This window comes from Saimiri boliviensis, chromosome 14, assembly GCF_048565385.1.
Source record: "Saimiri boliviensis isolate mSaiBol1 chromosome 14, mSaiBol1.pri, whole genome shotgun sequence".
NCBI lineage: Eukaryota > Metazoa > Chordata > Mammalia > Primates > Cebidae > Saimiri > Saimiri boliviensis.
In genome coordinates this window covers 37,569,334-37,588,772 of record NC_133462.1, presented here as the reverse complement: position 1 = coordinate 37,588,772, position 19,439 = coordinate 37,569,334, and the positions used below count along the sequence as shown (strand labels likewise).

The following is a 19,439-nucleotide window of genomic DNA, read 5'->3' as shown; positions in this document are numbered from 1 at the left end:
ATCTGCCTAGCCCTTTAGAATGTGAGATACCTAAGGTCTAGGAAATTTTCTGTATAGTTGACTGCTGTGTCCTAAGTGTCTAGTATATTACTTAACAAAGGTAAGGTCCCTTGTAAATATTTGCAGAATGAATGCAAGCATAAGCCAGAGATAAGGACTTGAAGGGACACCACCTGGCCTACATGACTGCCATGCCAGCTGGAGGAGCTAAAGATGTCTGAATTCAATGAACCATTTGTTTTGGGGGTCCTCAAGACCACCACCCTCATGCTCAATGATATAAACACTCACAGGACTCAGAAGCTATTCAACCTACAGTTATGGTTTATTACAGTAAAAGGGTACAGATTAGAATCTGCAAGAGGAAAAGATGAACAGGATGAACTCTAGAAGAAACCAAGCTTCTCTCCCATGTAGTTTTCTCCCATGTCAATGGACAGTGTTTAATTATCCTAGTAACAGTGTGTAATATCCATGCAAACTGTTGCCAACTAGGGAAGCTTACTGAGCTTTCGGTGTCTAGGACTTTTACTGAGGGTCAGTCCCGTAAGCATATAGCACCTGCATGACTTACATCATACGCTTAGGCCCAGCCCCCTCGCAGTTCAAACTCATACTTTGTTGCCAAAAGCCTCAGACATACAAAAACAGGCCTTCAGCATAAATCATACTGTTAGCATACACTCTCTGGTCACACTAGTATAGTTTGGCTCAAAAATTTAAGCATATAAAAATAGACACTTAACAGGCAAGGTATTCCATAGGCTAAAAGGTCATCTCTCACAAACTGAGCCAAGTGTCAGTCCTGAGGACAGATCTTTCTCTGCAGGGGTTGAGTTAACCTTTTCTGCACATCGTTTCATGACCATCTCATAGTCATGTTTGAGAATAACAAGAACCTCAGGAGTTTAGGCTTTTGAATCAGAGTAACCTGCATTCATGCCCTGGCTCACCAGTTCCTAATGTGATGTTGGGTCAATTGGTTTCTGAGCTTAGATTTCCTCATCTAATATGATAGTGACAAAAACTGCTTTGATAATTATATGAAACTTAGACTACAACTGTTTCTGGCACATGGGTACCAGGTAAATGGCATTTGTTATTGTTTATGTCCATGTGGCATAATACTCCAGTGGCATTCACATAAACAGCTTCATCTTCTGCAGGGAGCTGGCTAATGGATGGTGCTTGATGACAGATGAGTAATGCCTGTTGCTTAAAGATTGACAGTATGAGGCAGGACTCCCATTGCTACTTAAGAGGAATTGAGATTAACCGACCCATAAATTCAGACAATGTCTTGAAGAGACTTTGGGAACAAGATACTCAGGCACATTCCACTGTTAAATTCACAGGATGCCAGCCATTGATCTTTCCCTTTGTGGTAAGTCTGTGTTGATGCTCCTGTGAAGAGCTTGTCTTGTGATTAGGGTTTAGGGTCTAAGTGGCCGTGCTTTTGAAATACCTAGGAGGGACTAAATTAGATATGAATAGTCTATGGTCTAAATCCTGGGATTTGGGAAGGAGGGGTGAGTATGCATGTTTTTGTGGAAGAGGTTCTGTTTAATCACATGATGAGTTTTATCATTTTTTGCAAATAAGGAAAATGTTAACTTCTTTGGACTTTTTTTCTTTATAAAATGGGATCGTTAAAGTCTCTCTCTCTCTCTCCTCTTCATCAAAGCCTGAAGCATATTTTCTTGCTTCAGGTGAGATAGGCTGCTCAGGCATTTTACGTGTGTGTGTCCACTTAGCATTAGTATGAGGTGGCTTTTCGGCTTGTGAGTACGGAAGCTATTGGCAGCCTGGATTCTCAGGTTTTATTTCTTCTTCTCAAGATCATCTCTTTAAGGACTTTTTCTATCGTCATGAGGCAAAATTTGAAGAGGAAAAAATGGTGGCTGGGTGATTGACAAATTACTCTCAGGTAAGTAGGAAATTGTTAGGTACCAGCCCCAATCCTGTTCGTGGGTGCCCTTAGTCCTCGGAGTGACGAGGGATTGAGAAAAGGAAATAGACATGAGTAGAATTTTATAGCATGGGTCCAGGGGACCAACACAAGCATGGGGACTGCGTTGGCACTGAGTTCTGGTTTCCACAGGGTATTATTAGGCGCATACACTTGTTAATTGAGGGGTGGGGGAGAGGCGGTGATCAGGGGAGGCCTTGAAACTATTGGGTGAGGCCTTGAGACTAATGTGGGCAAGATAGCCAGAGAGAGAAGTTTGGTCTGCAGTATTCAGTAGCAGACAGGATTCTTATACAAACCTAGAACCTGAATTCTACCACCAGTTGCTCTCATCAAGGTGCATTTGCATCAGAAGCATAGCGCATAAGGCACCACCAGGTCTGACAACAGCCAACACATTGAGGGGCTTTTATCTCCTGGGAATTGCAGACACAGAGCAATCAAAATTACTGTATATTCTCAGAACCTAGGCAGAGCCTGTGGCATTCTCGTAATCTCTGCCTTGTTAGGCTTTTCTTCCTTGTAAGCTGCCATCTGCAAAGACCCTCCCAGATCTTGTGAGCAGAAGTTGCCTCCCTTCTTTCTCAGATCTTGCATAAGCCCTCTTTACGAGACCCTTATGTAAACTCTACGTTGAGGTGGCATTTGTGGACCAAAGCAGTATTTCCTGCTCTGCAACCACTCCATGGTATTCCATGGTTTTACAGCCCTCAGATGGTCTTTACCTTAGGCCTCCTGTTGCCGCTTGATTTCTATCTTACTGCACCAATATTTGATACAGCTTAGTTGGGAGTACAAACTTCAGTGTACGATAATCAAAGCTAAGTTAAAATTATTTAGCTAGAAATAATATAGGTCTTCCCCTGCCCATCTTAACCCACAGGAAATTGATTTTTCTGTAGGAGCATATGCTTCTTCCTATCAAGTAGATAATGTTTTCTCCTAGTGGAACAGAGCTTCTGCAAGCAAAGAGGGTCTGCTTAGGGACTCTGTCTCTCATCACACTTCTTTGGACCACAGTGCCTCTAATGTGGTTAACAGATTTCACACGGAAATGATCCTGTTGTCACAGTGTTTACTTATTCAGTCTGACTCTCATCCACATTGACTGTGTGCTTTCATTTTGCTGTGATAGGGAGAGAATAAACATGTGCTTCTCAAAATTTGTGCTGTCACTGAAGCATTTATTGGAGTGTCTATAGTGTATTCAGGATTGTGCTAAAACCTGTCAATAGAGAAAAATAACTCAGAATCTAGTTAGGCTGAGATATATTCAGTTAGGTGAAAATGGTGCTCTTCGAGCCATATGACTAGATGAGATCACCAGTGAATATTTACAGAGAACAAAATGAGGACCATTGGCTCACGCCTGCAATCCCAGCACTTTGGGAGGCCGAGGTGGGCAGATCACGAGGTCAGTTGGAGACCATCCTGGCTAACATGGTGAAACCCTGTCTCTACTGAAATATACACACAAATTTGCTAGGCGTAGTGGCACATGCCTGTAGTCTCAGCTACTCAGGAGACTGAGGCAGAGGACTCACTTGAACCCAGGCGGTGGAGGATGCCATGAGCCAAGATCATGCCACTACACTACAGCCTGGGTGACAGAGCAAGACTGCGTCTAAAAAAAAAAAAAAAAAAAAAAAAGTGAGGACCATCAAGTGATAGAATACCACAGAATCTTGTCAAGGCATGCCAAGGCAAGGTCCCTCATTATCCAGTGAACATGGGGGAGAATGTACTTGCCTGGTTCCAACATGTGTGTGATGGTTTAGGACTCAGTGACCTTTGAGGATGTGGCTGTGGACTTCACCCCGGAGGAGTGGACTTTACTGGATCAGATTCAGAGAAACTTTATACAGAGATGTGATGCTGGAGAACTACGAGAATCTAGTTGCAGTAGGTAAGGCTGGTACCATTTTTTTATTTCGTTTTTTTTTTTTCTGGAACAAATATGTCTTAAGTAACTATATTCTAGACTCTGAATGTTAATGACCCCGAAATGGTAAACAGGCCAAACATTGTTTCCATCTTGTAGACCTTACTGCCTAGTGATTTTTCTGATGAAATCAAAGATCTATTCATTGTTCTGACTTTGTTTTCTCCATGGATAAAAGACTTAGAGCTTCTTGAATATGTATACGAGCTTGAGCCTGTGTTTCATGGGAAGGATTGCTAGTCCGTACGGTGCAGAGTGAAAAAGAAAAGAGTGTTTGCAGTTTAGGTTCATTTGAAAGTTTTTGTCGTGAACATTTTGTTATTTAAGTTATACCCGAGAGCCTTCAGAATGCCCAAACAGTGAAATATGGGCCCTTTAATCATGGAAGTATTTGTTATCTCTTGCACATTCTTACATCATTCATCTTTCTCTGAGAGCTGTGCAAATACGGTTTTACTTTTCACGTGAAGCAAGAAGCGTTAAAGACAGTGGAGAAAAATTCTCCAAGATGAGAGAAAAAACAGATGTGATTATTTGTGCGATATAGCCCTCATCTATGAGAGGTACAGTCTGTTTATAAATGTTAAGTAGGAAGGTTTTGAAAGTGTACTTTTTTGGAGAGAATATCAAGGCCATTTGGTTGCTGAGATTCGTTAGGTACCTTAACTTCTCTTTCTCTTTCATTTTTCATCTATCTTGGAAACTTTCTTGTGACCTGATGGTAAGATCTGTCTCATTTCTTCTTTACATTTATGATTTGCATTTAGCTCTGTATCCATTTCCTTTCTACTTTGTTTCTCTGCTGTACCTCTTTTTTTTTCACTATAAAGTCTCAATGTTTGGAGAACCATTTCTTAGTGAATCACCTACCAGCTTGACTTTAGTACCTTACTGTTGCTAGACTCTTATTGCATCCAAATTTCTCAATTTCTGGTTCCCTTTCTTTAAAAACAAAACAAAAAGCAACAACAAAACTGTTTTAAGACGGTGTTTGAAAGTACAGTACACACTACTCTTGCATTTCTTTTTTTTTTCTTTTGAGACAGAGTTTCTTGTTACCCAGCTCTTGTTACCCAGGCTGGAGTGCAATGGTGCAATCTTGGCTCACTGCAACCTCCGCCCCCTGGGTTCAGGCAATTCTCCTGCCTCAGCCTCCTGAGTAGCTGGGATTACAGGCACGCGCCACCATGCCCAACTAATTTTTAGTATTTTTAGTAGAGATGGGGTTTCACCATGTTGACCAGGATGGTCTTGATCTCTCGACCTCGTGATCCACCCGCCTCAGCCTCCCAAAGTGCTGGGATTACAGGCTTGAGCCACCGCGCCTGGCTCCGAACAAAGCATTTCAATTATACTTATTTTCTAAGCATAACAGAATTCAGAGTAAAAGGGAGAATCTCTGAATGAAATAAATTTGGAAAACTTGTGTGAATCATTAATTTTCATCAACAGGAGAGAAACCACTTTGGAGAGGAACTGTTTGACTTTAACCAATGTGAAAAAACCTTGAGTGAACGCTCATGCCTTAAGACTCACAGGAGAACTTACTTTAGAAAAAAAAACCTGTGAGCATAATCAGTATGAAAAAGCCTTCACAAAACCGTCTACTTTTACTTTACACAAGAAGACTGATATTGGAGAGGAACTTCCCAACTGTAATCAATGTGAAACAGTCTTCAGCCAACATCTACTTCTTGTCTGTGGGAAAACTCACACTCAAGAGAAACCATATAAATGCAGCGACTGTGAGAAAGTTACGTTCCTTGTCACACCTTAGAGAATGTGTAAGAATTTATGGTGGAGAGAGACCAGATACTTGTAAGGAGTATGTCAAAACCTTTTCTCATTCTACAGACCTTTTTGTACACATACAAACTCATGATGGAGAAAAACTCCATGAATGTAAAGCATGTAGGAAACCCTTCACTCAGTCTTCATATCTTACTCAATATTTAAGAATTCATAGTAGAGTGTTACCTATAGAATGTAAGAAATTGGGCAAAGCCTTTGCTTATTCCCCAGGTCTTGCTAAACATAAAAGACTTAGCACTAGGGGTAAACAGTATGTTTGTAATGAATGTGGCAGAGAGTTTACTTGTTTCTCAAAACTCGACATTCACATAAGAGTTCACACTGGAGAAAAACCGTATGAGTGTAACAAATGTGGGAAAGCCTTTACTGATTCTTCAGGTCTTATAAAACACGGGCGAACTCACACTGGAGAAAAGCCTTATGAATGTAAGGAATGTGGGAAAGCTTTTGCTAACTCTTCACATCTATCTTACTGTACATATGAGAACCCACACTGGTGAAAAGCCTTATCAGTGTAAGGAATGTGGAAAAGTCTTTATTAATTCCTCTTTCTTTAAAAGTCACATGCAGACTCACCCTGGTGTAAAGCCCTATGACTGTCAACAGTGTGGGAAAGCTTTTATTCGATCCTCATTTCTTATTCATCATTTAAGAAGTCAGAGTGCAGAAAGGCCTTTTGAATATGAAAAATGTGGGAAAGCCTTTAGATACTCCTCGCACCTTAGTCAACATAAAACACACACAGGGGAGAGGCCCTATAAATGTCAAAAATGTGAGCAAGCCTTCACTGTCTCATCAGGCCTTACAGTACACATGAGAACTCACACTGTTGAACGGCCCTTTGAATGTCAGGAATGTGGGAAAGGCTTTACTCGGTACACATATCTTATTCAACATCTAAGAAGTCAGTAGGGAGAAACCATATAAAGAATGTGGGTAAACCTTTAGTAATTCCTCATGCCTCACTGAATGTGTAAGAATTCACACTTGAGCTTATACTTAGAATGTGGTAAAGCCACTACTACCTCACACTTACTGAACATGTACTCATTCACAGTGGCAATGTACACAATCATAAGGAATGTGGGAAGCCTTCCTTGGTGTCACAGATGTCAACAATTCCAAAAGAAGAGAAGCTGTATGAATGTAAGGAATGTGGGAAAGTCTTGGCTCCTTCCATAGGCCTTACTTACTATTCATGTGTCTGTGCATCCTAGGAAAGAAACAGAATATAGGAAACCATCAGTCATTGCTCACATCTTACTGAGTCTGAACTCGTGCTGGAGAGAAATGCTATGAATGTGAGGAAGGTGGAAAAGCTTTCATTATTTTTCTCAGACCTTGCTGAGCTTGTGAGCACACTGGATATAAGTGCACATCCTCTGAATGTAAGGAATGTGTTGAACCTTTCGCTCTCCTTATACCTTAATATTCAACTGTGATCTCACAAGTGTGAAAAAATCTTATGAATGTAAGATGTGTGGAGATTTTTCTTTGTTTTTAGCTTCCACTTTGTGAACATGTCAAAGCACACTTTGAGAAGTCTCATGAATGAAAGAGATGTCGGAAAGCCCTTGATTGTTCTTGGCCATTAGTAAACATGATCCACACTGAAGAGGAACTCTGACTCTCTGGAAGGTGAGAAAGGCTGTATTAATTTACATGCAAAAAGTCACACTAGAGGAATGCTATATCAGAACCTGCTTTTGTAAATATCCATGTTTTAAAGATGTATATGGTTTTTTTGTTTTTGTTTTTTTGAGGCGGAGTTTCGCTCTTGTTACCCAAGTTGGAGTGCAATGGCGTGATCTCGGCTCACCGCAACCTCCGCCTCCTGGGTTCAGGCAATTCTCCTGCCTCAGCCTCCTGAGTAGCTGGGATTACAGGCACGTGCCACCATGTCCAGCTAATTTTTTGTATTTTTAGTAGAGACGGGATTTCACCATGTTGACCAGGATGGTCTTGATCTCTTGACCTCATGATCCACCCACCTCGGCCTCCCAAAGTGCTGGGATTACAGGCTTGAGCCACCGCGCCCGGCTTAAGATGTATATATTTTTAATAAAAATATCTAGCTGATCTGAAGATAGTGATCTTGATTGTTCACAATTAAAGATGGCACTCTTAATTATTTAGGGGCTCCACTCTTTCCCCCATTTGTCACTACTACACTTGACTAGACTTTAAAAAATATTTTAGGCTGGGGGTGGTGGCTCATGCCTGTTACCCCGGCATTTTAAGAGGCTGAAGCTGGTGGATCATTTGAGGTCAGGAGTTTGAGACTAACCTAGCCAACAGGGTGAAACCCCATCTCTACTAAAAATACAAAAATTAGCCAGACATCGTGGTATATGCCTATAATCCCAGCGACTCAAGAGGCTGGGGCAGGAGAGTTGCTTGAACGTGGGAGGTGGAGGTTGCAATGAGCTGAGATCATGCCACTGCACTACAGCCTGGGCGATGCGGTGAGACTCCGTCTCAAAAACAGAACAAAAAAATTTTAAATATCCTAAAAGGGTTTTTTGTTGAAAACGTTTGTTATAAGAATAAGGAATTTAGAAACATCTTGGGTACAAGTTTTCACTTTTTTTTTTTTTTTTTTTTTTTTTTTTTTTTTTTTTTTGAGACAGAGTTTCGCTCTTGTTACCCAGGATGGAGTGCGATGGCGTGATCTCGGCTCACCGCAACCTCTGCTTCCTGGGTTCAGGCAGTTCTCCTGCCTCAGCCTCCTGAGTAGCTGGGATTACAGGCACACGCCACCATGCCCAGCTAATTTTTTGTATTTTTAGTAGAGGCGGGGTTTCACCATGTGACCAGGATGGTCTCGATCTCTTGACCTCGTGATACACCCGCCTCGGCCTCCCAAAGTGCTGGGATTACAGGCTTGAGCCACCGCGCCCGGCCTTAAGTTTTCACTATTTGAGAGCAAGAATATTGGTACTGGCCAGGCATGCCGTCTCACACCTTAATTCCAGCAATTTGGGGGGCCAAAACAGAAGGATCACTTGAGCCCAGGAGTTCAAGACCAGCCTGGGCAATATAGTGAAACCTCCTCTCTACAAAGAATAAATAAAAGTAATCAGGTGTGGTATTTTGTGCCTATAGTCTCAGCTATTTAGGAGGCTGAGGTGGGAAGATTGCTGGAGCCTGGTCAAGGAGGCAGAGGTTGCAGTGAACCCTATACCCCAGCCTGGGCAACAGGATGAGATCCTGTCTCAAAAAAAAAAAAAAAAAAAAAAATTGGCACCAGCAAAGAAAACCAAATAAATTATTTAAATAAGTTTGCCTTTTGTGTGTCGTTTAAGACTGATGTTGTGCATCACACATGCTTATGAGTCTTTGGTGAAGTGTGCGTTAAATGATCCTTTTTCACTTTTGCCGAGAAATTATTGAGACAGGTTCTTTGAGTACGTTTTTTGAGGTATAATTACCATGTAATAAGCTGCACATGTTTTAAGCATACAGCTTAAGTTTGGACACATACACATGTGTGTACATACACACCACCAAGATAATGAACATGCCTGTTAAACCAGGTGGCTTCCTCATGCTCTTTTATAGTTTCTTCTCACCCTTTCCTGCCTATCACTGTACTGATCCACTGATTTGCTCTGTCTTAGAATTGACCACTTTATATTATGTAGAGCTTTTATATAAATGGAATCATACAGTCTGGCACCTTTTATTCAGGGTAGTTTTTAGATTCATTTATGTTGTAGAGTCCATTTCACTGCTGAATATTCCAGTGTAAGGCATACCACAAATTATTTATCCATTCATGTGTTATTTCTGCCTTTTGGCTGTTGCAGTTAAAACTGCCTTGAACATCCATACACAGATTATTTTTTTAACATACGCTTCTATTCAAGTAATTAAGTGGAATGATCACATCATATGCTGGTGTACGTTTAGCTTTTTAAGAGACTGCTAACTTTCTCAAGTGTTTGTGCCATTTGACATTCCCATGAGCAGTGTCTGAGAGTTGCAGTTCCTCTGTGTCCTTGCCAATTATTGGTATGGTCAGTCTTTTTTATTTTGACTATTTTAATAGGTGTGCAGTAGTATCTCATGGTTTTAATTTGTATTTCTCCAGTGACTAATGATGTTGTATGTGGTTTCACATGCTTACTGGCCTTCTTTAAGCCTTTGGGGAAGTGTCTTCAAATCTTTAGCCTGTTTGTATTGGCTTTCGTTTTTATTTATTTATTTATTTTTTAGAGAAGAAGTCTTGCTCTTGTCCTCCAGGCTGGAGCACAATGGTGCGATCTCGGCTCACTGCAACCTCTGCCCCCTGGGTTCTAGCAATTCTGCCTCCATCTCCTAAGTAGCTGGGATTGTAGGTATCCACCATCATGCCCAGCTAATTTTTGTATTTTTACTAGAGACAGGGTTTCACCATCTTGGCCAGACTGGTCTCTAGCTGATCTCAGGTGATCCACCTGCCTCAGCCTCCCAAAGTGCTGGTATTACAGGCGTGAGCCACCATGCCCAGCCTGAATTTTTTTCCCCTCAAATAGAGACAGGGTTTTTCTCTGTCTCCCAGGCTGTAGTACAGTGGCATGATCATGTGGTTTTGCGATTTTTACTGAATTTTGAGAGTTTAAAATTTTTAATGTATTTAATATTAAACCTGATAGTGTATTTGATCTGTTAATCTTTAAGTAACAAAACGTAACATTTCAATATGTAATAACAAAACATTTTAACAGGTAACATAGATACAGTTCCCAGCTTATGAGAGTTTGACTTAGTATTGTTTTTAATTCAGAATGATGCAAATGCATTATGCATTCAATACATTTCTCAGTTTACAATGGGGTTACAAATTGTCAACTATAGTTTCAGCTTACAGTGGGTTTATCAGGACATAGCCCTGTTATAAGTTGAGGGGTATCTATATTACAATATATTTAATATATTGTATTAATATGTTGTATACATGATGCACTCTGAGTTAAAATCTTTATGTGGCCCAAAGATTGGATCAACGTTTTGGAGTTTTTTTTCTTTGTATCTAATTTGTTTAAAGGACAGCATCATTTGTGTTTGTATTTTGTATTTTTCAGTGTTTGGGTCTTTCTAGGCATTTTTTTCTCTGAAATTATTGGAATTGGTATTTTAAAAATTTCCATTTCTCTGCTAGTTCACTACTAGTATAAAAGAATACAGTTTTTGTACATATGTTAATCTTTTTTTTTTTTTTTTTGAGATTGAGTTTCGCTCTTGTTACCCAGGCTGGAGTGCAATGGCGCGATCTCGGCTCACCACAACCTCCACCTCCTGGGTTCAGGCAATTCTCCTGCCTCAGCCTCCTGCATAGCTGGGATTACAGGCATGTGCCACCATGCCCAGCTAATGTTTTGTATTTTTAGTAGAGACGGAGTTTCACCATGTTGACCAGGATGGTCTCGATCTCCTGACCTCGTGATCCACCTGCCTCAGCCTCCCAAAGTGCTGGGATTACAGGCTTGAGCCACCACGCCCGGCTACATATGTTAATCTTGTATGCTGCAACCTTCTTGTTAAACCTATTCTGGAAGCTTTTTTTTTCTGGAAGCTTTTATTAACATTATACTAAGCTATACAATTTTATTCTTTATTCTTTTTTTGAGAAGTCGTCTCGCTCTGTCACCCAGGCTGGAGTGCAGTGGCGTGATCTCGGCTCACCAAAACCTCCACCTCCTGGGTTCAAGCCATTCTCCTGCCTCAGCCTCCCAAGTAGCTGGGATTACAGGCATGTGGCACCATGCCCAGCTTCAGCCTGTTGGTCAGGCTGGTCTCAAACTTCTGACCCAGTGATCTGCCTGCCTCGGCCTCCCAAGGAGCAGGGATTACAGACGTGAGCCACCACGCCCCACCTCTTTTTTTGTATTTTTAAAATTAAAAAGAGATGGGGGTCTTGCTGTGTTGACCAGTCTTGAACTCCTGAAATCCTGGCCTCAAGCCATCCTCTTATCTTGGCATCCCAATGTGTTGGGATTATAAGCATGAGCCACCACACCTGGCCACAATTTTAGTCTTAAATGAAAATATATCTTTGATATTGTTGCCAGATTAAATTTTTCATTGTTTGTTTTTTGAGACACAGTTTTGCCCTTTTTGCCAGTGCTGGAGTGCAATGGCACAATCTCAGCTCACTGCAGCCTCCACCTCCCAGTTTCAAGTGATTCTCCTGTCTCAGTCTCCCAAGTAGCCAGAAATACAGGTACCTGCCTCCATGCCCAGCTAATTTTTTCATTTTTAGTAGAAGCGGAGTTTTACCATATTGACCAGGCTGTTCTCAAATTCCTGACCTCTGGTGATCCACCCACCTCAGCCTCCTAGTGCTGGGATCCACAAGTGTGAACTATGGGCACCCAGCTGCCAAATTAATGTTCGATTATATGTTGCCATTACAGAGTGATAACCAAGGACACTTTGAGGTTTAGGCATAGCTGTGGTAAAAACAGGTCTCTCCAACTTTGCATCTAAGTTGTAAAATAAATACATTGATGCTTTTAACCTTCCATATATAATTTTTCAATGTATTTGCCATTTAAGAACTCTGAGACAGCTAACATTTAAATAAATCTCTGCTGTTTGGGAATGATTGAAAGAATAATATTGTGAACATATTAGCTAATTGATAACATTAAGATTCTAAGTACAGCTATTTAATACAGAAGCTAATGATAATTAGTATCTGAAATAAGTATATTTTTCTGGGTAGCCTTTTGGAAAAAGTGCACTGAATAGAGTTTCCAGTCGTATGTTGATTTTCTAACTTGTGCTTACTAAACATCTCGTCAAGAGAGAGTTCTGTAGCACTTGAACCAGAAGTCTAGTGAATCTAACTTCTCCAGTCCCCAATTTTGTTTTGCACATTCACTTACAACCATCATTTTTCTGCAAATTTTCTGCTTAGTCCATCAAAAATCAATGCGGTAAAAGTTTTTGAAAAGGTGCAGCAGGCTTTTGGAGTCTCTGAATGATAACAGCATTCTTTTTTTTTTTTTTTTTGAGACAGAGTGTCGCTCTTGTTACCCAGGCTGGAGTGCAATGGCACGATCTCGGCTCACCGCAACCTCCGCCTCCTGGGTTCAAGCAATTCTCCTGCCTCAGCCTCCTGAGTAGCTGGGACTACAGGCACGCGCCACCATGCCCAGCTAATTTTTTGTATTTTTAGTAGAGACGGGGTTTCACCACGTTGACCAGGATGGTCTCGATCTCTTGACCTGGTGATCCACCCGCCTCGGCCTCCCAAAGTGCTGGGATTACAGGCTTGAGCCACCACGCCCGGCTGATAACAGCATTCTTTAAATCTGCTGCTTCCAGTGTGAATGTCTCATCTAGTGATCTGAGGACAGTAAAAGCTGTTGCCAGGGAAAGGGGAGGACTTCTTTGAGATCCTTGGTGTGTTTTTAATTTTTTATTATTTATTTATTTATTTTAAGACAGAGTTTCACCATGTTGGCCAGGCTGGTCTGGAACTCCTGACCTCAGATGATCTGCCCACCTCGGCCTCCGAAAGTGCTGAGATTACAGGCGTGAGCCACCATGCCTGGCCCATACTTGGTGTTTTTCAATGAAGTCTTCGATAAGGCTTACCCTTCCTGATTGGTGACCCTGTCCTGAAAAGAGCTGGAGGACAGACTTCATAGACATGCATATTTCGTTTTCTTGTCTTAAACTTTAACATCCACCTCTTCTTTATCAAAAATTCCCTGTAACTCTAGGGTAATTCCCCCTTTTTGATGGAGTTCAAAAATTGCTGACTTGCCCTATTTGAATAACTTCTGAAATCATCATTGACAGTGAATCCATTTTCCCATAATTTTTATGTTTATGTCTACCTGTTTCTTCTGTTCAGTGTGAGACAGGCATTTGGAACCAACCTTCTGAGCTTCATAAAAAAGGCTATTGGCCGGGCACGGTGGCTCACGCCTGTAATCCCAGTACTTTGGGAGGCCGAGGTGGGTGGATCACGAGGTCAAGAGATCAAGAGATCAAGACCAACCTGGTCAACATGGTGAAACCCCGTCTCTACTAAAAATACAAAAAATTAGCTGGGCGTGGTGGTGTGTGCCTGTAATCCCATCTACTCAGGAGGCTGAGGCAGGAGAATTGCCTGAACCCAGGAGGCGGAGGTTGCGGTTAGCCGACCGTGCTATTGCACTCCAGCCTGGGTAACAAGAGTGAAACTCCGTCTCAAAAAAAAAAAGGGGCTGTTAACAAGATATTCACAATTTGTTGATTATCACCAAGAGGTTGATTGTCAGGTCCTATTTCACAAACCCAGCCTTCTTTTATACTTTGGAGATTACCTACGTCTTTCATTCCCTTTTGCCTTATTTCAAGCAAAGCCTCCCAGCCTCAGCCACTCAGCTTAGGGGCCACCAGCACTGTTTGGGGCTGTGAACTCCATTTGGCGGGAGCCCTTCAGACCCAGCCCCAGCCCACCTCAGGTACCCTGGCTACACTACTGAGATCTTGCCAGCCTCAGTCTCTGCCAGGTGCCAAGCATGTACCCACGCCTGCTCTTTTTTTTGAGACTGAGCTTCCCTCTGTTGCTCAGTCTGGAGTGCAGTGGCATGACCTTGGCTCACTGCGAACTCTCAGGTTCAAGCGATTCTTATGCCTCAACCTCCAGAGTAACTGGGAATACATGTGTGCACCACCATGCCCAGCTAAATTTTTCATGTTTTTAGTAGAACCAGGGTTTGGTCATGTTGCCCAGGCTGATCTGGAGCTCCTGGGCTCAAGCAATCCACCCACCTCAGCCTCCCAAAGTGGTGGGATTACAGGTGTGAGCCACCACACCCAGCCTCTGGCAGCTTTTTAGTAGATTCTCTCAGATTTTCTACTGGGACAGTTCTGTTGTCTGTACATAAAATTTTTTACTTCTTCCTTTCCAATCTGTATATGTTTTGTCTTTTTCTTTTCTTATTGCATTAACTAGAACCTGCAGTGTATTGTTAAATAGAAGTTGAGAGACCAGATATTCTTGTCTTGTTTCTGGTCTTGGGAGTAAAGCATTGAATCTTTCACCGCTTAGTGACTGTCTTCTATCTTTTTTTTTTTATATACCTGTTGGATGGGAAATAGTATTCATTGTTTTTTTATTTACCTGGTGGCTAAAGATTTATTATTTTATATATTTATATATACATTTTTTATTTCTGGGCTTAGCTCACCTGAAAACTAAACATATTGATGATCTTTTCATCAGTTTGTTGACTGTCTATCTTTTTTGTTTGTTTTTTTGAGTCAGTCTCGCTCTGTCGCCAAGGCTGGAGCGCAGTGGTGCAATCTTGGCTCACTGCAGCCTCCACCTCCTGGGTGCAAGTGATTCTCCTGCCTCAGCCTCCCAAGTAGCTGGGATTACAGGCATGTGCCACCAGGCCCGACTAATTTTCTATTTTGTTTTAGTAGAGCTGGGGTTTTGCCATGTTGGCCAGGCTGGTCTTGAACTCCTGACCTCAGGTGATCCACTCACCTCGGCCTTCCAAAGTGCTGGAATTACAGGTGTGAGCCACCATGCCCAACTGTGTCTATCTTCTTTGGGAAAATGTCTGTTGAGATCATTTGCCATTTTTAAATTGAGTACTTTTTATTACTGAGTTTCAAGAGCTCTCTATAAATTCTAGCTATAAATACCATATCAAATACATGGCTTACAAGTATTTTGTGTTGTCTTTTTATCTTTTTTGTTTGTTTGTTTTTTTCCCAAGCATTTATTCTCTGATGTCTTTTTATCTTCATGGCATCTTTTGGGGTGCAAAAGTTTTAAATTTTTTAATTTTCTTATGCCTTTGTTGTCAAATCTAAGAAACCATTCCCTAACCCAAGGTCTTGAAGTCTTTCATATTTTCTTTGAGGATATTTATAGTTTTTTTTGTTTGTTTGTTTGTTTTTGAGACAGAGTTTCGCTCTTGTTACCCAGGCTGGAGTGCAATGGTGCGATCTCGGCTCACCGCAACCTCCGGCCCCTGGGTTCAGGCAATTCTCCTGCCTCAGCCTCCTGAGTAGTTGGGATTACAGGCATGCGCCACCATGCCCAGATAGTTTTTTTTTTTTGTATTTTAGTAGAGACGGGGTTTCACCATGTTGACCAGGATGGTCTCGATCTCTTGACCTTGTGATCCGCCCGCCTCGGCCTCCAACTCTTACATTTAGTTCTGTGATCCATTTTGAACTAATGTTTGTGCATGCTGGGTACAATGTATCCAGCTTCATTCCTTTGCATGTACATGTCTGACCTGTTCATAACCACACTGTCCTGATTACTATAGCTTTACAGTAATTTTTGAAATTGGGACATGTGAGCCCTTCTGTGATCCTTTTTGCAGTGCACAGGTCAAGGTTTCTTTTGGAGAAGGTAGAAGGGATGCAAATGTTTTGAATTTTCTTTCTGGACAATTGGTTGAAAACAGTCCTTTCTCGCTCTTGCTCGTGCCCTCTCCGCGCTGGGCCGCCGCCACCCCGCGCCGGCCGCTCGGGGACTGGGAGCGCTCACGCCTCGGACACGCGGCACCCCTGGCCGGGCGCAGCGGCGTGTGGAGGTGCCCGCCGGGCCTCGCCCCGCGTGTAGCTGCTGCCGTCGGCGCCCTTCCCCCGTGCAATGGCACGGCGCTCGCACTCGCTTCCAGCAGGAGAGAACTAAGCCTGTCTGCTGGATGTCTGCAGCTGGAGCGCAAAAGGAGAGATTTCACCTCTTCTGGGAGTAGGAAGCTCTACTTTGACACTCATGCCTTAGTATGCTTACTGGAAGACAATGGGTTTGCTACTCAACAAGCAGAAATCATTGTGTCTGCATTGGTCAAGATCCTGGAGGCCAACATGGACATCGTCTACAAAGATATGGTCACCAAAATGCAGCAGGAGATCACTCTTCAGCAAATAATGTCGCAGATTGCGAATGTGAAAAAGGATATGATTATTTTGGAGAAGAGTGAATTTTCAGCCCTGAGAGCCGAAAATGAGAAAATAAAACTCGAACTACATCAGTTAAAACAACAAGTAATGGATGAAGTGATCAAAGTCCGAACAGATACCAAATTAGACTTCAACCTAGAAAAGAGCAGAGTAAAAGAATTGTATTCATTGAACGAAAAGAAGCTGCTGGAATTGAGAACAGAAATAGTGGCGTTGCATGCCCAGCAAGATCGGGCCCTCACCCAGACAGATAGGAAGATAGAAACTGAGGTTGCTGGCCTCAAAACCATGCTTGAGTCACACAAGCTTGATAATATTAAGTATTTAGCAGGGTCTATCTTTACGTGCCTAACAGTGGCTCTGGGATTTTATCGCCTGTGGATCTAATAAAGTGTCTATTTAGAGATTTCTGTTTTGCCTTAAGAAAAAAAAAAAAAAAAAAAGAAAACAGTCCTTTCTCTGTTGGATTATTTGCACCTTTTTTATTTGCACTTTTTTTCTTTTTCTTCCTTTTTTTAATTTTTGAGACACAGCCTCCCTGTGTTACCCAGGCTGGAGTGCAGTGGCACAATTTCGTCTTAGCTCACTGCAACCTACACCTCCCAGGTTGAAATGATTCTCCTGCCTCACTCAGCCTCCCAAATAGCTGGGACTACCAGCATGCACCATCACACCCAGCTAATTTTTTTGTATTTTTACTAGAGACGGGATTTCATCATGTTAGCCAGGCTGGTCTCAAGCTCCTAACAACCTCAGGCAATCTGCCCACCTCAGCCTCCAGAAGTCCTGGGATTATAGGCATGAGCCACTGCACTCGGCCTTATTTGCACCTTTTTGAAATTATATTGACCACATGTTTAAATCTGTTTCTGGGATCTATTCAGTTCAACTAATCTATATGTCTGTCCTTTTGCTAATTCTATACCTTTTTTTTTTAAACGGTCTCACTCTGTCGCCCAGATGGTAGTGCAGTGGCACTGTCTCGGCTCACGGCAACATCCATCTCCCAGGTTCAAGTGATTCTTGTACCTCAGACTCCCGAGAACCTGAGACTATTGTGCTTCAGCCTCCTGAATAGCTGAGACTCCAGGCGCGTGCCACCATGCCCAGGTGTTTTGTGTTTGTAGTAGAGACAGAGTTTCACCACGTTGGCCAGGTTGGTCTTGAACTCCTGGTCTCAAGTGATCCACCCGCCTCAGCCTCCCAAAGTGCTGGGATTACAAGCATGAGCCATCTCACCCGGCCTGCTAATACTATACTTTCTTGATTACAGTAACTGTCTAGTAAATCTTGAAAGCAAGTGGTGTGAGAGTTCCAACATTGACCTTAACTTTCAGAATCATTTGGGATGCTCCACGTTCTTTTTTTTTTTTTACATAAGTTTTAGAGTAAACTTAACTGGTTTCCATAAAAAGCCTGCTGGGATTTTTTTTTTTTTTTTTTTTTTTTTTTTTTTTTTTTTTTTAAGACGGGGTTTCACCATGTTGGTCAGGCTGGTCTTGAACTCCCGACCTCAGGTGATCCACCCACCTTGGCCTGGATGTTTTTTTGGCTGAGATTCAGTTTAACCTAAAGATGAACTTGTAGAGAATTGGCATTTTAATAATACTGGCTGTTCTGAACCATAGACACAATATATTTCTACCATAGTCTGAATGTTTGTGTACCACCAAAATTTGTATGTTGAAATCCTAATCCCCAATGCAATGATATTGGCAGGTAAGGCCTTTGAGAGAGAATTAGGCTCATGAGGGCAGAGCACCAATGAATTAAATTAGTATCTTTATAGAAGAGATTCCAGAGAGCTTGCTAATCTGTCCTGCCTTTCGAGGAGGACACAGCAAGAAGTCACCATCTGTGAACCAAGAAGTGGGACCTCATTAGACATCAAATCTGCCAGCACCTCAGTCTTGGACTTCCCATTCTCCAGAACTGTGAGCAATGCATTTCTGTTGTTTATAAGCCATCTAGTCTATGGTATTTTGTTCTAGCAGCCCAAACAGACTAAGACAACCTCCCCGTTAATTTAAGTCTTTTTTTTTTTTTTTTTTTTTGAGACGGAGTTTCGCTCTTGTTACCCGGGCTGGAGTGCAATGGCGCGATCTCGGCTCACCGCAACCTCCGCCTCCTGGGTTTAGGCAATTCCCCTGCCTCAGCCTCCTGAGTAGCTGGGATTACAGGCACACGTCACCATGCCCAGCTGATTTTTTGTATTTTTAGTAGAGACGGGGTTTCACCATGTCGACCAGGATGGTCTCGAACTCTCGACCTTGTGATCCACCCGCCTCGGCCTCCCAAAGTGCTGGGATTACAGGCTTGAGCCACCGCGCCCGGCTAATTTAAGTCTTTATTTCTCTCAATAGTGTTTTGTGGTTTTCTATATGGCACCATTTCATTGATCCTATTATAAATAATAGTTTTAAAGTTTCAATTTTTTAATGCTAGTGTGTATTTTTATTTGTATATAATTTATATTTGTCCTTGTATCCTGCAAACTTTCTATAGTTATGTATTAGTTTCTGTAACTTTTTGGAATATTCTACATAAATAAATCTGTCCTCTGTATTAAGGCAATTTTACTTTCTGATATATGTGCCTTTTATTTCTTCATATTTTCTTAATGTACTGGCTAGGACCTCCAGTAGTGTTGAATAAGATTGGTGAGAACATACATCCTTATCTTATTCCCAACCTTAGGCAGAAAGCGTTCAATATTCTACCATTAAGTATGATGTTAGCTGTTGGTTCTTTTGAAGATGGCTTTATTAAATTGAGGAAGTTCCCTTCCACTTCTTGTTCACT

At 41.9% G+C, this 19,439-nt stretch overlaps 1 protein-coding gene and 1 pseudogene across 1 annotated transcript; both read left to right on the top strand.

Moving 5' to 3' along the window:
• The first annotated feature begins 1,356 nt into the window (after positions 1–1,356).
• ZNF559 (zinc finger protein 559) lies at positions 1,357–6,946 on the top strand. The gene is given in 9 exon segments (XM_074385697.1): positions 1,357–1,384; positions 1,839–1,927; positions 3,748–3,825; positions 3,827–3,959; positions 5,353–5,465; positions 5,467–5,663; positions 5,665–6,190; positions 6,192–6,628; positions 6,630–6,946. Coding segments are annotated over 9 exon segments (1,686 nt in total). The 3' UTR covers positions 6,715–6,946.
• A 9,028-nt stretch (positions 6,947–15,974) lies between these two features.
• Positions 15,975–19,202, top strand: LOC120362679 (mitochondrial calcium uniporter regulator 1 pseudogene; annotated as a pseudogene).
• The last annotated feature ends 237 nt before the right edge of the window (positions 19,203–19,439 follow it).